This window comes from Mollisia scopiformis (assembly GCF_001500285.1).
Source record: "Mollisia scopiformis unplaced genomic scaffold LY89scaffold_5, whole genome shotgun sequence".
NCBI lineage: Eukaryota > Fungi > Ascomycota > Leotiomycetes > Helotiales > Mollisiaceae > Mollisia > Mollisia scopiformis.
Genome location: NW_017263585.1, coordinates 962,181 through 977,201, shown reverse-complemented (window position 1 = coordinate 977,201; position 15,021 = coordinate 962,181). Strand labels below are relative to the sequence as shown.

The 15,021-nt window shown below is 46.3% G+C and overlaps 5 protein-coding genes across 5 annotated transcripts; 1 reads left to right on the top strand and 4 right to left on the bottom strand.

Moving 5' to 3' along the window:
* Positions 1-73: 73 nt before the first annotated feature.
* Positions 74-652, bottom strand: LY89DRAFT_729994 (uncharacterized protein; the record flags this gene model as incomplete). The annotated part of the gene is made up of 1 exon (XM_018219426.1): positions 74-652. The coding sequence occupies one exon, from the start codon at positions 650-652 to the stop codon at positions 74-76; it is 579 nt and encodes a 192-aa protein (XP_018075557.1).
* Positions 653-1,526: 874 nt separating this feature from the next.
* On the bottom strand, positions 1,527-2,447 carry LY89DRAFT_729993 (uncharacterized protein; the record flags this gene model as incomplete). Its single annotated transcript, XM_018219425.1, has 2 exons — positions 1,527-2,206; positions 2,399-2,447. The coding sequence occupies 2 exons, from the start codon at positions 2,445-2,447 to the stop codon at positions 1,527-1,529; spliced, it is 729 nt and encodes a 242-aa protein (XP_018075556.1).
* Positions 2,448-4,680: 2,233 nt separating this feature from the next.
* LY89DRAFT_577413 (uncharacterized protein) lies at positions 4,681-5,130 on the bottom strand (the record flags this gene model as incomplete). Its single annotated transcript, XM_018208890.1, has 1 exon — positions 4,681-5,130. A coding segment is annotated over one exon (450 nt), but the record flags the coding sequence as incomplete, so codon positions are not given.
* Positions 5,131-6,035: 905 nt separating this feature from the next.
* LY89DRAFT_639144 (P-loop containing nucleoside triphosphate hydrolase protein) lies at positions 6,036-8,791 on the top strand. The gene is made up of 7 exons (XM_018211604.1): positions 6,036-6,620; positions 6,798-7,228; positions 7,289-7,601; positions 7,662-7,817; positions 7,868-7,933; positions 7,993-8,190; positions 8,242-8,791. The coding sequence occupies exons 1-7, from the start codon at positions 6,182-6,184 to the stop codon at positions 8,601-8,603; spliced, it is 1,965 nt and encodes a 654-aa protein (XP_018075554.1). The 5' UTR covers positions 6,036-6,181; the 3' UTR covers positions 8,604-8,791.
* Positions 8,792-9,157: 366 nt separating this feature from the next.
* On the bottom strand, positions 9,158-10,467 carry LY89DRAFT_665644 (uncharacterized protein; the record flags this gene model as incomplete). The annotated part of the gene is made up of 2 exons (XM_018212856.1): positions 9,158-10,242; positions 10,443-10,467. 2 exons carry the CDS (start codon positions 10,465-10,467, stop codon positions 9,158-9,160), a joined length of 1,110 nt encoding a protein of 369 aa, XP_018075553.1.
* Positions 10,468-15,021: the final 4,554 nt, after the last annotated feature.

The window sequence follows — 15,021 nt, the reverse complement described above, 5'->3', positions numbered from 1 at the left end:
TACCCTTGCCTCAACTTCAAAAAGACCATGGCTAACCTCACCATACCCCCACCGGGTCAAAGAAAGAAACTGCTCATACAACAACCCACTCTTTGTCTTCTTGATCTTGCATCTCCAACTCCGCCATCTCCTGCGCCAACTGCTCTTCCTCACGACGAGCAGCTCGAGCATAGAGATTAGCACGCCAAGTCTCCTCGTCCTTCTCTGTGGCCCGAATGATCTCCGCCCGACGAGCCTTAAGACGCTGAATCTCAGCTACCTTTTCCTGCCTGATCCGGAGCACCTTGGCAGCATCGGTTTCGTCGTTATCCTTCTTCGCCTGCCCCAGTACCTTGATCTCTTGCTTGACGGGAGCTTTGACCTGGGCCGCGACGAGCCCGAGCCAGCTCTTGTTCTGATTAACAACCACCTCCTTCTCACTATCCTTCGCAGCTTCAGCCTCTCGCTCCTTGTGGCGAAGCTCTCGAAGATCGCGTCTCTGTTCGTATTGTGCCCTCTTCGCTGCTAAGTCTTCATCGGCGGCGGTGATATCTCCAGTGTCGTTGACAAGAGCAGGAGCAACGATCCTCGGGGCAGGGAACGCAGATGTTGGGGTAGGCTTGGCAAAGGAAGCGGCAACAGGAGCGCAAACCTTGCACTTGTTCTCAAGCATGATGACTTGGGAGCCTAGACTCTTGATGTTGGCACATGGTAAGTCTTCTGAGCAGGCGCAGCCGATGTGCGTATAGCGGGGGAGGCTGGCGATGTATTTTATATGGCCGCAAGCAAACTCTATTCCGCTCGTTATTCAAGGATTTGAAGGAAGTATACAGAGATGATATGCGCTCCAGAAGCCCGATGGCCTAGAGTTTAGATATTGATTGCGCTTTACAAGTATTGGACTTGCGACCCTCAAGTGCATTAAATGTGAAGGAAGGTAAGAGATCTTTGAACGTGGATAGTGGGGAACTAGAACGTACTGTAGCTATTACGGTGGCACTCCCCGCTCTCGAAAACTTTAATCTTCTTAATATCCATGGTACTGGGTCTGAGGTTGAAGTTCATCATTGTTGGTGATGGTTACTGATGTGATGATCTTAAAGATGGTTGCCGTTGATTTGCGAAGATGTTGTTTGAAAAGAAGAGGATGAAGAGCAATGAGAAGTTGAAGGGGTTTATATATGCAACCGTGCGCTTCTAAAACCAAGACGCGTACGCTAAGAGCCATGAGTAGCCTTCTAGTGAGCATGTCGCTTAGATGTTAGCACTACTTAGTGCGCAATTATACTTGTTCCTTTTCTAGACTACTGTCACAGCAAATTACAATCTAATCCGAAAGGCATACACCTTTGAAGCAAATCATAGGGAAGTCGCTCTATTTCTTTCAAGAGAGCGAATTCGAGAAGGGTATCGTCATTTCTAATACGCTTCCACCAGACCATAGCCATTAACCCGAGCAAGGAGAATCCGTTCCAAAGTTCCAGTATTACGACTTCTGAAAGAGACTCTGGCGAGACGCTTCAAGAACGTCGAAGCCACAAGATTCTTTAGAGAAGGACCCAATCTTTGAGTTCCTGATCCTCCATCTCCATCTCTACCATCTCAGTAGCGAGCTTCTGTTCCTCGAGACGCAGATCCTCAACACGACGAGCTTCCGCCTCAGCCTCCTTCTCAAGACCATTAGCCTCAGCCTTGTACTTTCTCTGAAACTCAGCAAGAGAAGCTTCACGCTCAGCAAGAGAAGCTTTGCATGCAGCTATATAAGCCTTTTGTCGAACAGTCTTAGCTTTGAGCTTCTCAATTTCCTCAGCAAGCGCCTCTTCCTTGGCTTTCTCCTTCTTCTCTCGCTCTTGGCGACGAAGTTGTCGCAGGGTTTCGATCTCCTTTCGCTCAGCACACTTCTCAAATTCAGCCTTCTCCTGCTTCTCTAGCTCTTGGTGGCGAACCTTTCGTAGAATTTCGTTGTTCTCGTAGTTTGCTCTGATCTCCTTAAGACGTTCAATGCCTGCGGCTGTGGTGATAGACTTGACGGTAGCGGCGGTAGCGGCGGGCTCTGCGACTGCGGGTGGCTCAGGAGCGCAATGCTTGCACTCCATCTCAACCTTGGCGACGTTGAGTCCTAGCATGATGTTCTCGCAAGTATGGTCGGGGTCCCATTTACCACACGTAGAACTGTGGGTATAGCTTGGGAGCTCTTGGCGGAGTCCTCTGTGGCCACAAGAGAAGTCTGTTAAGTGCGTTAGTTTGATGTCGAACATGTCAGGGAATCCTGAGAGATGGGCGGGTTTTGAAATTGTGATTCGCTTTCAGCAGCCACAAAGCTGTATGGACTCCAGAGCAGAGTTGCGAGTAGAAGGTTCATCGAGTATGGAGGTAGGTAAATATGTTTGAGGGGAAATATGTAAAGAACAGAACTTACGGTAGAAGTTGCGGGAGCATTTCTTGCTTTGCGACGCCTTGGTATCCATGACGTTGTTGATCGAAGTCGAGAATGTTGAAGATGGTTGTGATTGTTTGCAAAGGAATGGTTGTCAGAGGATGGATCGGTAAAGATTTGATTCGGCATTGTGAGGTCCACGTGCAAGATGCGGTACAAAAGACCGCTAGGCCTATCCTCGGAACTCTCTTTAGATTATTACTGGGCATATTGAAGACGAGTGTTGAGGACATTGCTACACATAAGTTGATCATCTCTAGTCTATTACCCTTCTAGCTAGCCACAGTAAACCGCAATTCCAAAGACAGGAATACGTTCTAGGTTAAAACGAGAAATGGGAGTTTAGTGAGAGGTTGTAAGCTCTTCCAGGAGTTGACTGCTAATCGCCGTGTCTAACGGCAGTCATTGGGTATTCACAAGGAACACTATTTGACATGAAATCCACAGCGGGTGTGCAGATATTTACACATTTGACTCTGTGCTGCACCACATGTATGGAAAGGATCACCTCTTGCTGAAGTATCTCATGCTCAAGCCCAGAAATGCAGGCCAATGCGATCATTATTCCATTCAGTAGCTAACAAAGCAATCACTTGCGACCTAATCTAGAGGGTTTGATGGCTTTGTTACTCTGTCATTGTCCTAGTTCAGCAATCCAGTGTCTTCACAGAAGTCCTAAAGACATCTCCATCAATGCAATTTGTGTCACAATGAAACAATATTTTTCGCGAAAATACTAAATTGTGCCAGACTTTTATGCGCTCTTCATGTCACAAATTGCCATAGAATAGACATTGGGTACTAGCCACAGCTTCTTGGAAACCGAGAAGAGCCAGTAATTTTTTTTTTCAATCTTCGAGAGTTCTCAACAAGCGCTTCGGACTGTATAAGTACTGGAAACATCTCCACTACTACGAATAAGATTTTGAACAAGGCAGACTTTATCTTATCAAGCGCACTAGCGTTTCTAGATCCAACTTGAGTATGAAATGCGTGCCATTAGGTAGACCACCGTATTTCAACCAGTCGTCGACATTCGATACACGCATATATCCCAACGGTCCCAGATCTTTCAGGAACGGAATATGATTTATTTCGATCCTACCAATGAGTCGATAAGAGCCGAAATAGCCTTCTTTTCGGAGGATTGCAGTAATATCCGTGTTCACGAAGCGACAGATGATATCTCCCACTTGAGCATCTTCAGGTGCCAAACCTAAGATAAGGTTGCTGCCGAGAAACATTCGTGGGTTCGGTAGGGATTTCAAAATACTGCTGCAAGGTGCTGCACAACTACTAGTAGATCGTTCTCTATAGGTCCAGTTGTCTTTGTCGTTGGTGAACAAGGCTGGCCACTGTCGAAAGACTCGCGCATAGCAAGGCTGTGAACGGAATGATTGAACTCTTTCAAGCTTCTGCTGGTCCATATCATGGATCATAACAGATATATACCTCTCGTTTGTTATCCTTATCTTCTGACTCTGCTCTGGATGTTGGTAGTGTCTGTCGAAACTGGCAGCCCAGTTTTTATTGGCAGCTGCGGAAGAAATCATGTCTTCGTAGGTTGGGCCTAGGTGAACGATTTCCCCACAGTGAGCCCCTCTGACTTGAAATTCATATTTGCTATTACTTCCACCAGTCAAGCTTGCCCAGTTGTCTCCTCCGATCATCTTGCCAATGAATCGGCTATGTTGGATTAGGCGTGTTTGGGTATCCACAGCACTAAAATCGCCGCTTTGAAGGCTGCCCGATCGGCAGAAGTGGCAGAGAACATCAGCAAAGACTTCGGACATTGGCTTGGTATAGTCGGCATGGAGAGAGCCATCGTGGCAATCGTCAGTAATGCCAAGAATGCCGAAAATCTTGTCTCGCCGTTCTTGACACTGTGCATACTGTAACCTTTTTAGTAAAGACTCAAGTCGATTCGATCGATTACGCCGCTCGACCCTTTCTCTAACCAGCCCCACGATATGCTCGTACTGTATATGGTGTACTTGGTGGATACTCTCCACGCTATGCTCTTGCGGGTAAACCTGGTTTAAAATCTTAATGCTCATTAGGTCCAAGAACTCTTCGAAGGACCATATATTACCCCCAATACAAATTTTCAAGCCTGCTGCGAGAATAAATTCTTGGATAATCCAGAGCCTTCTCCAGTAAGGATTGGACGATACCCAAACGCGAAACTCCTCCACGTCCGACCATGAATGTTGGTTGCGGAAGCGAACGGTTGGAATCTGGGTTGGCATCTCAGATGCAAGCCAGATCAAAACATACGAAGCTCGAGTATAGACAAAATCCATAATGCTAACTTGCTTACTTCGTTCAAGAGGGTCTTGTTGATTTATGCAAATTGCATCGATCCAGAGCAACGTGCATGGCTGAGCCTTGTCGTCGTGACGGAATGATGGCGAGACAATAATTTCCAACGCACGAAATAGATTCTTACTGACACTGAAAGTCTTCCCATTGACGAAGATCGGAAAGTTCACATCCGTGGCTTGCCCCCAGGTATACGAAAGAGCACAATACACAGGCTTTTCCCGAAATGTTCTGTGAACCAGGTTGCATCGTATGATACTATGACCATCGCAGCCTTTTTCAAAGGATAGAAGTCGAATACTATCCGCCGATTCATCGAGCGGGCTATACGTAAACGCAGATGATTCCCCCGCCGGTATTTGGACATTTTCAGTGCGGGACAATGAAAGCATCGCGTGTTCGGATACTTTGTCGTTTCTAGCCTCATTCCCACCCTGATTTGCGCATAGGAGTCTACGAGATATGTTCTCCGTGTCTTCCATGCCGGGATGCTTCCTTATCAAAAGCTAGAACAAGGGTAAACTATGGTTCGATGTATTCACTTGATGTAAAAATATGAGTCTCTCAAAAGGAAAGACGTACTAAACCTAAAGCATACTGAAAAGGCTTCAAGGGTTTGCAGCCCCGTGACCGGTATAAATTTAAATAGAATAGTAACTATAGCCGACTGGCGAGGGACCAGAAAGGGATTGGAAAAGGCCCCTCTGAGCAAAATCCAGCTGACTTATTCGCGCGATCAGGACTGAGGGCTCGGCTCAGGTTAGAGCAGCGACTGCTCCGCTCCAATGACGGAAGTGGAATCTGGTAGGCTCAATTGTGGTCTGAGACTTTAGAGGAACTCGTAGCGCACCTTTGATAGTCGCTCTTGTTACAAGTTATTTGTGGTGTGGTTTTCATACCCAGTAGCGGTGGAATCCACCCTGCATTCTAGTCGGTGTGGTCAAACCCGATTTTATCGAGACCAACCAAATTTGTTGCTCTAATCGGTGTTGTGCCTAACGTTCCACGACATGCGGCTTCATAATTCTATAGTATGTGGAAATATGACAAAGGGCGGGGATATGGCACAGCAAGGCTGTAGGTGTAGAGTCGCTAGGCAGATTTCTAGGTTGAAAGTGGGACCCTGCTCCGGCGGTCATCCAAAGCTCCAGTAAGAAATCAATGAAAGGATTTGGTGAGCTAATTAGGGAAGACTGATAAGATGTACTTGCCCTCGGGTTCATGCATAAGGTACAGGGGGAGTCCGCTGCCTGGAGCTTTGTGGGGGCCACTTCTGCCTGCGAAGAGAGGGAGCGAAGAAAAGAGAATTGAAGAGAAAGAAGGAGATATTGACTCACGCGAATTGAGAAGGATCAAAGGACTACTATCCTTTAATAGTGCAGAAGTTCTCCCCGCAACTATTCCAAAATTCAACCCGAGCCTACCACTGCCATCTTCATCAACATGGGTTCTACCGCAACAGAGGACGTGGTCCCTGAAAACAAAACACCGTCACCAACCTCCGTGACGAAACTCTACAGACATGACTGCGAGTACAATTGTTGTGCTTCTCGTTGGTCCGAATTCCCCTCCACCGATGACGATCATGTAGCTCTGGACAAGAAGATCGCTAAGATTTCGATCGTGCATCGTCATGTCTTCGAAGAGAAACGATGGGTCACCAAGTCTTTCACGATCAACAGTCTTCTCATGCGACAAATTCTCGTGAAGGCCCTCAGCAAGTACCAAGACCTTGATATGGACTTGGAAGAGTGGACTTTTCAACCCCCATATGCACCTCTCGTACATCGCTGGGAACAACTCGCTACTCTTCGAGCTGAGATGAAAGATGGACCCGAAAAAAATGCGGCGGATGAGTTGATCAACTTCCTAACTCCCATCAGTAGGTCTTATTTCCGTGATGGATTGTTGTTTCATAAGCTTCGGCGATGGGAATCATCTCAGAAGCTCAAATAGACAAGCAAAAAAGTATGCTTCTAATTGCAGCTCTTGAGACAGCTCCCGACTTTCAAAGCCTTCTAATCTATCAAGTATCCTAAAGTGCTAATTCTTCGGGCAGCTGCGTCGGCTGTGGACCACCTTGCCAAGACTCGAGAGACCAAGAAGGTCACTTTTGAGTATATTTGGCAGATCTTGCCTCCTGGTGAGCTGGCAGTGACGAAGCTCTATGGCGTGGATACTGTGTGCCGGGTTGTCAAGTATGAGAAGACAGAGATTCAGAGAATCCCAGTCTGGATCATTCATCTCGAGTATGTTGATTGGAATGGACAGAATTGTGGATATGCCGCCACCAAGACGGTCATATCAGCCTTCAGTGGTTACCGTCGTGTGACGGGCCTCCCGGTGTATCCCCTCTCATTCGAGGAAGATGTCACGGAGATCCGTGAGAAGATGATAAAGAGGGGACGTCAATTTGAGAAGTATCGAGGCTACCACTTCCTGACATGCAACGGGAAGAGAGTCTTGATAGAGACTTCCGAGGAGAGAACGGTAAGAGGGCTTTCTTTTTGCTTTACTCTACGAGACGAGACAATGCTTATTTAAAAACAGGTCACGGGAAGAGTCATTGTCGATGCGTTTGCATACTATTCGAGTCATAGCATTCCCAAGCCTTCCCTTCGTTCACTCGTTGACGAAGAAGAACCCATCCGGACTCCCAAGCCTCAAAAGGACTGGGATACCACGGACATTCCCAACAGTGATTCGGATTCGGAGGTCATGGTTGAGGGCAATGAGTTGCAGGTAGTGGTGACGAAGGATACCAACATCTCTCGTAATGAGAATTTTACTGCCATGACTGATGAACATTGCCTACTTGCAACTCCGTGGGTGAAGGGCATGGACCTCAAAACAAAAGAATGGAGTGAGTACTTCAGTCATCCTGTATGCTGAGACTTGAGGCGATGCTGACCTTATCGGAAAGGTCAATTTCTCGTTGATGAGCTTGAGGAGATTGTCTGGAATGAGAAGGCATTTGATAATCTGGTCCTTCCTGAAGGCGAAAAGGAGCTCGTTTGGGACTTTGTTGAGAGTAAGAATATGTCCAACTATGCTTACGACGACTTCATCCCAGAGAAAGGTATTCTTCCTCTGAGGTTCTCCAATTTTCTGTTTCCTGACTGCAGCTAGGTCGAGGTATTATTGTTCTCATGTTCGGACCTCCTGGTGTTGGAAAGACCTATACTGCCGAAGCAGGTAAGAATCTAAGATATTGTCAGAGTTTCAAAAGAGAACCGCACTTATCAAATCTAAAGCTGCCGAGAAATCTCGAGTCCCACTCTATTGCGTCAGTGCTGGTGTTCTTGGGACTCTACCCAGCGACGTGGAGAAGACCCTTGATGATACTCTTGAGCTGTGCCGCCTCTGGAACGCTATGCTTTTGCTTGACGAAGCAGATGTCTTCCTCGGGGCTCGTACGAATGAAGGCCTTGCGAGAAACGAACTCGTCTCCAGTGAGTTGTTCATGGCATGCCGAAATCATTGCATTGCTAACTTCTGATCAGTCTTCCTTACCAAGCTCGAATACTATCAGGGCATGCTTTTCCTCACTACTAACCGCATCGCATCCATCGACCGCGCTTTCCAATCTAGAGTCGACCTCTTCCTCCCCTATCACGACCTTCTGCCACCGGCTCGTCGCCAGGTTTGGATTAACTTCTTTAATCACATCGGCACGGACAAGTTTGATGTTAACGATGCAGACTTGGATGAATTGGAGATTCTAAAGCTAAATGGCAGAGAGATCAAGAACCTCATCAAGAGTAGTCAGTTGCTAGGCTATAAAAGTGGCGGGAAGGTCGATGCGGCTAAGTTGAAGATGCTAGCTCAGAAAAGACTTGCTGCTCTGGAGAAGATGGAAGATTAAGTGAGATATATCGCTGTACCATGGGACAAAAGATCATTGGATTGCAACAAATGGACTCTCTTCCTTCTTGATCATTGAGCGGATCTGGCAATACTTCTTGAGTAGTATGCCGGCTCCGCGGTTTACGGCTAACGAGCCTGGTGAGTTAGGTCTGTGCGCTTCAAGACCATTTGCTCCCTAAAGAGCCCTATAAAGAAATTTCAAATTTTTGAATTCTATAATAATTCCTTAAATTACTATTCAACAATACACTTTAACTTCTTCTTAATCATATTACCCAAGCACGAATAATAACACTTTGAGATTGTCTGGATTTATTTAAGTAAAGTAGGTGAGTTTGGTTTTGGATGCCTGAAAAGGAGCCCGAAGCGCACAAACCTAACTCACCACGCTCGTAAGGGAAGCAAAAAAGGCAATTGCAGAGACGGCATTGTTTTATTGCGCTTCTGAACTCTGCACACCTAGACTCAACTACTAAAAGAAAAATCAATGCTATCTATCCATCGCAATGCCCAAATTCAAAGATGCCCATCTGACGATTCTGCTCTTCCAAGTCAGGACCAATCAACCGCTTCAACAGTAAATGAATAATACCGTTGGGTGCGTAAGCTATCGACGATACGTTGAGTCTCTATATTCAACATAGACATCTTAGCAGCTAAGTCTGCAGTCTTTCCCTTCCGGTGATTTCCTCCCTCGCGGCACTTTGCAATCTCCGCTGCCAGCTCTTCAGTCGATCCCTTCTCCTGTTCTGTTCTTTGACGGAGGGCTCCAACACGCGAGGCTTCGCGTCGAATAGATCCAGGATAAACAGATTCGGCTTTAACTGCAGCTTCGGTACGAAGAAGTTCATCTTTAGCACGACGAACTTCAGCTTGAGAAAGAGCAAGTTCGAGACGAGCAGCCTCAAGCAGAAGCTTCTGCTGTTGATGCTTCAGCTTTGCATGCTCCAGCTTTGCCAGCTCCAGCTCAGCCATGGTCTGCTTCTCCAACTCCTGGCGGCGAGCTTCTTGAACAATTTTATCCTTTGCAAACTCTGACTTAAGCTCCGTCATCGACTTGGTATGTTCTTCGAGGGTGTAGTGAGCAGGATTGAACCTTGATGGAACAGCTCGCTCGTCCTTTGCGATTAGCTCGACTACTGTAGCTCCTGGGATATTGGTATCTTCAACTGGTGATCCTTCAAAGTGCATGTCCTCCAACCCTGCTTCGTTGGCCTTCCTCTTCTTATTCGATCTCTTGTGGTCTTTCTCGTGGGCACTTTGAAGCTCTCGTAGAGCCCTGTTCTGCGCATGTCGTTCGATCTCCCGCGCCAACGCTGCCATTATCTCTTCACCCGTGATCACAGGCATTACATGGCCCGTGGCGCTCATCAACTTGCTCGAAAACCAGTCTTGTTCCAGTGTATCGAAGGCAGGACCCGTGTCTGATTTTGAATCAGATTCATCCATCGAGGAAGGTTGTACAGGGTTTGGAGACGGATGTTTAGACGCGCAGTTGTGGCATGGTTGCTCGACGTCCGTAAGGTGGCCTTTCCCACTCATGTTTTCGCAAGCCAGACTCTCCAACTGATCGCAGTCGACGTGGGTATATTTGGGGAGGTGGTCAGGACTGACATGCCAGTGACAGCAAAAGAACACTAAGGAAGTTGTTAGTTGTCGACTTCATCATGTCGAGGGAATAAAGGCCACGGAGATGATGTGCTCGTTGCATCTCCCCGAGGATAGCCATTGCGCTTTGCGAGTTGTGCGCTTGTTTTGTATTTGCGAAAACGAAAAGCATCAAAGGTAGACAAAGGGAATACGACAAACTTACAGTAGATATTGTAGGTACACTTACCTCGTTGCGGCATCTTAGTATCCATGATGTGTGATTTGATATGACGATGGTAGTTTGAGTGGGGGTCGAGATTATTTGAGAAGGAGCGGTTAGTTTTGAAAAGAAAAGATTGATGAGATTCTGAGGTTGATAGAGAGCCGAGCGGATCAATACCACTAGACCTATCCTGTCCTATGCTAAAATCTGTACTTGGATTTCTAGTGAATACAATTGCTTAAAAGGCGCTAGTATTGTCCGACGTTCATCTGGACTATCAGGCCATAGATTTAATTGTAGCTGTGTTTAGTTCAGGTTGAAATCTTGGCCCAAGCCGCGTTACTTCACTTTCAATTAAGACAGATTATTGCAAAGCAAATCCTCGTAGATGATTTTCTATGGGCCCATGCATCTGCTATTTTCTGAGGGAGAATGCAATTCGAAACTTAATCTTAACCTCATTCCTGTTGTCTTGAAGAAAGCATCGTGTTTGTTCCAAATATCTGGTACTATTTACGCCTAAATAATCCAATCTCCAGACCCTCAACATACAATCTTCCAATCTTCGCCATCAATACGGACCGTAATCTCACGCTCGTTGCACCTCTTCCGTGTCATCCATTCCCTCCAATCTTGCCTTCCCCTAATTCTAACCTATCGTTCCTTCCTTATGCTATCCCCAATCTCATCAAGTTTGTAAACTAATACTCATTCACCTGCCAGACCAACTTGCTTCACGCCGTGGTGATCAGCTCTAGGAAGTGCGTGGCCCCCTTTCTCGATACAAGCATCACATGTTGCCAAGATCTTGACAGGCACCGGAGTTCTACGAAGAGTAGGGCAAATGAGCTTTGGCTGAATATTCGAGTGAAATACTTGATATGAGTAGGGGCAGGATGACAGGTGGCGAACTTGTGGTGGGACCGTAGTTGTGTAAGGTGAGTCGCAGCATTTGTAGACTAAACAACAGTCAGAGAGAGAAAGTTCCTGAGAGCTGAAGGGGGGTATAAATGCAGTACCTTGTTCAACGTAGTAGCATGTTGCTAGCTCATCGAAATCGACTATTGCACTTCTTTTCTGGGCCTGGTACTGTGCTGGAGTATCTTGTGTAGTCGATGCATCTGATAGGATCTTGAGGGAGATGTCCAGGGCGGGAGTCTTTCTGGGCCACATTATCGTTGATCGAGAAGTGCTTTGATAGGAAATTTAACCATTAAGTACTTAAAATCTTGGACAGACCGACACTGTAGTAGACATTCCCAAACGTGACCACGCAGTGACTCGACAAAGTCAAAGCATCAGATGTCTTACATTCACCTCAAATCGGGGGAGAAACTTTGAGAAGATGCTCGATTTTTCTTCTAGGCTATCAGAATCTCATATAGTATTGTTAGATCCAGTTCATGCAGTTCATTTTCATGGCTTTGGTCATTGCGATGGCATGGGGACATCTTTGGCCTACCCCTTTTCACTAAGCGAGATATGCCCCACTTTTACCTAAAAACCACTTTGCCATTGAGGTTCAGATTCGTGTTTAATTTTTCTCGATACACGGAGGCTTTATCACCCGCACACTAAATTCGCGTTTGGATTGGTGTACAGTACATACAATCGGCCAAGGACGAACACTTCTCGAATTACTGTCAAGTGATCCGAGCAACAGGTGTAAACATTCAGTGAGCGAGGTACGCGCTCAGCTTTACAAGTCCTTTTGTGAATAATTCCAGCTAATCACATTTTTCCAGCCCAATAAATTCGATAAGTACGCCTAGTCAGGTAATGGAGTTCTTCCACGTACTTCAAATTCGCATCAACGAGAACATCGCCGCGTACCACAAGCCGCAACAGACTCGAGATCAAATGCAAACAGAATCCGAGAGCTCTGCATCCATCGCCAACAGAGATGCAGCCTCTATCAAAAAGGTGCAATGTACCCATAAAGCTAAGAGAGCTGCGAAGATGGATATCTCGGACTGTCCAGATTGTCGCTCGCCTGGTTACAATGATGATTTTTGCTTGGTTTGCGGTTATCAGAACATGGTTCACGATGTCCCAAAACGTTGATCACCATAGGAGACTCTGTCATGTGGTGGAAGAGAGGGCTTCTGCTTACAAGGGCATACTGTGGATCTAACGCAGAACAAACGAGGGAGTAAGGAGTGGGCTATGATGAATTGTTGTAGATGAGCACTGATCAACACAATGGAATACAAGTCCTTCTCCAAGCGTAATTCAAACATTTGATCTCAATGAAATTATTGTAATAAGGATAGACGACCAACAACTATCCAACATTGTGCACACAATGGCGACTTACGAGAATGAGGAACGTGGTGAGAACGAGAAATAATCAGCAATTGAATAGACCTGAGATAACACTAGACATTGAGCAGCTCAGAAAAGGATAGACTCTTCGAAAGCGATTTTGTGATTGAACCGACTTATCCTATCTTGTATATCGTCACTGAGGCCGAGTGAACAGCCAGAACGCGTCTTGATTTTCACTTTCAGACAATCGCTAGCGCGATCTCCCAATCTTATTGACTTCTTTTACATTCGCTTTCACTTAACGTCATATCCAGCTTTCACAACTGACAACAACAATCCAATTCACAACATCATCGCAGCTACAAAACACAATCATGCCATTCTTCCAAAGAATCTCACGACTTCTCCACTTTCCAAAGTCCAAGAACAAACCAGCCGCTGCCACCCATCAAGAAGAATCTCCTGTCGCCCTCAACCCAATTTGCAATACTTGTTCACCCTCTTGCTACTTTGGGCCACAAGTAAAGTGCGAGAGGTACTGCTCGCTCTGCGCGACCAGAGAGTTCCTGATCTCGATTCCACATGAAGATGCCCGATACGAGTACCACGCTACGAATGTCCTCATGCAGAATGCGACACGATGCACTCGAAAGACGGGAAAACTCAGTACATGTGCATCGTCCACAAAACTTCTGGTTTTCGAGTGTCTGGGATGTCACCAAGAGTGGCGTCAGAATGTCCAAGTCCAGATGAAGCGTCAGAGAAAGCAAAAGTCGTGAGATGGGATGGAAGATTGGGAAGAGAAAGGAAAATTTCTGTCAAAGTGTGTTTATGGATGGGACAAGTGGGGGAGGAAAAGTGGGACAACAAGGAGCCATATTGTCGTATTCTGTGAATGTACAACTCTTCATGGCGACTTTGAAGAAGCAGGAGTCGGTTCTGGTATGGATCAATAAGAGTTTGATTCTCCGCCTGACTCATTTTGTCATCTGCAATTCCTTATGTTCACCTTCTGAATCAAGAGATCTGTCAATTTTGGACCATCGGTGATTCAACGAACAGTGGATCTTACCACTTTATCTTTTCCCTGTCTTCCACAATTTCAACAATTTCTCCACCTTGCCTTCAGTCACATTGCAGCTACTCAACACCTTCTCAACAATACCACAAACAAATCAATACTCCGAAACAATGGATCCGACCCTATGCTGTCAATATTGTTTTTCAGTCTGGGTCTCGCCTTATTGTTCGTCATGCGGGGCGCCCCTCCTAAGCTCGATGAGTTGCAGGTGTGGGAGAGAGCAGAGGGGTCATCGTTGCCATAAATGTGGGAAAGAATGGAAAGACAGCGACACTGGATCGGAAGACCAAGGGTACGTAGCTATTAGCAGCAGGTTATGAAAGTTAAAAATGGTACACACATTGACTCAAGTCAGGAACGAACATTGGTGAGGGGCAAGGATAGAGAGAGATTTGTAGAAGAAAAGTCTGGTCTTAACTCAAATGCCATGTTTTGACTCATTGCAAACTTCCAGGTGACCAGAGTCTATCGTTTTTCGAATGATTCAAGCCTTCCGGCATGGTATTGCTCATTACAGTGACTGTTTTAAATTAAGTCCTTACCAATACCTTAAGACCAAGCCGTGTAACTCCGAATCCAGGATCGCAAAATTTAATATCCACAATAGCCACCGCCATGTCACAGTACGCCGAGTCTTGCCTCCGTTGCGACTCTACAGCCTCGAACTGCATCTGCTTACGATGTCGACGGCCATTTGGCATGCGTACAGTTGCTCAAATCCAATGGGAGGAGATAACCGGCATGTCATGGGACTTTAGTGATGGGTGCTTCTCATGCAGGCAAAAGGGATTTGTTTGGTCTTGTAGGAAATGTGGATATTCCCATTGCTGGAGACCTCCATCTATGATGCATAGACCACATAAGTGCTATCAGGCAAGCACGCAAGACTGAGCAGGGATGGTAGGCTGAGCGGCGGGTTATAATGGTCACGTGGCGGGAGCTGAGTAACTCCTACCTAGTAACAAAGCTGAGCACGGATATTGTGTGGTATTACGAGTTGAATACTTAGAAGCTTTGATAGGAATACGATGTTGTGGTGTGTTAACTGTTCGTCGGTGTGGCGAAAACCTTTTGGGGCATTCTCTATGGCCAGAACTCTGTGAACACTTAACCAAAAGAGCACAACCTAGACCAGACTCTAGCTCAACCATTCTTCTAAACTGCATATCTAGAGAACATCTAGAGCTGAAAACCATTCCGGACATTCTTAGAGCTGACGAACATTGTCAACCCAGTTCGCCATGTCAGCGGTCC

Coding starts and splice junctions, on each gene's coding strand:
- LY89DRAFT_639144 (XM_018211604.1), top strand. CDS start 6,182: ATGGGTTCTACCGCAACAGAGGACGTGGTCCCTGAAAACAAAACACCG. Junction 7,229..7,288: donor AGACTTCCGAGGAGAGAACG/GTAAGAGGGCTT, acceptor ATTTAAAAACAG/GTCACGGGAAGAGTCATTGT. Junction 7,602..7,661: donor CCTCAAAACAAAAGAATGGA/GTGAGTACTTCA, acceptor CTTATCGGAAAG/GTCAATTTCTCGTTGATGAG.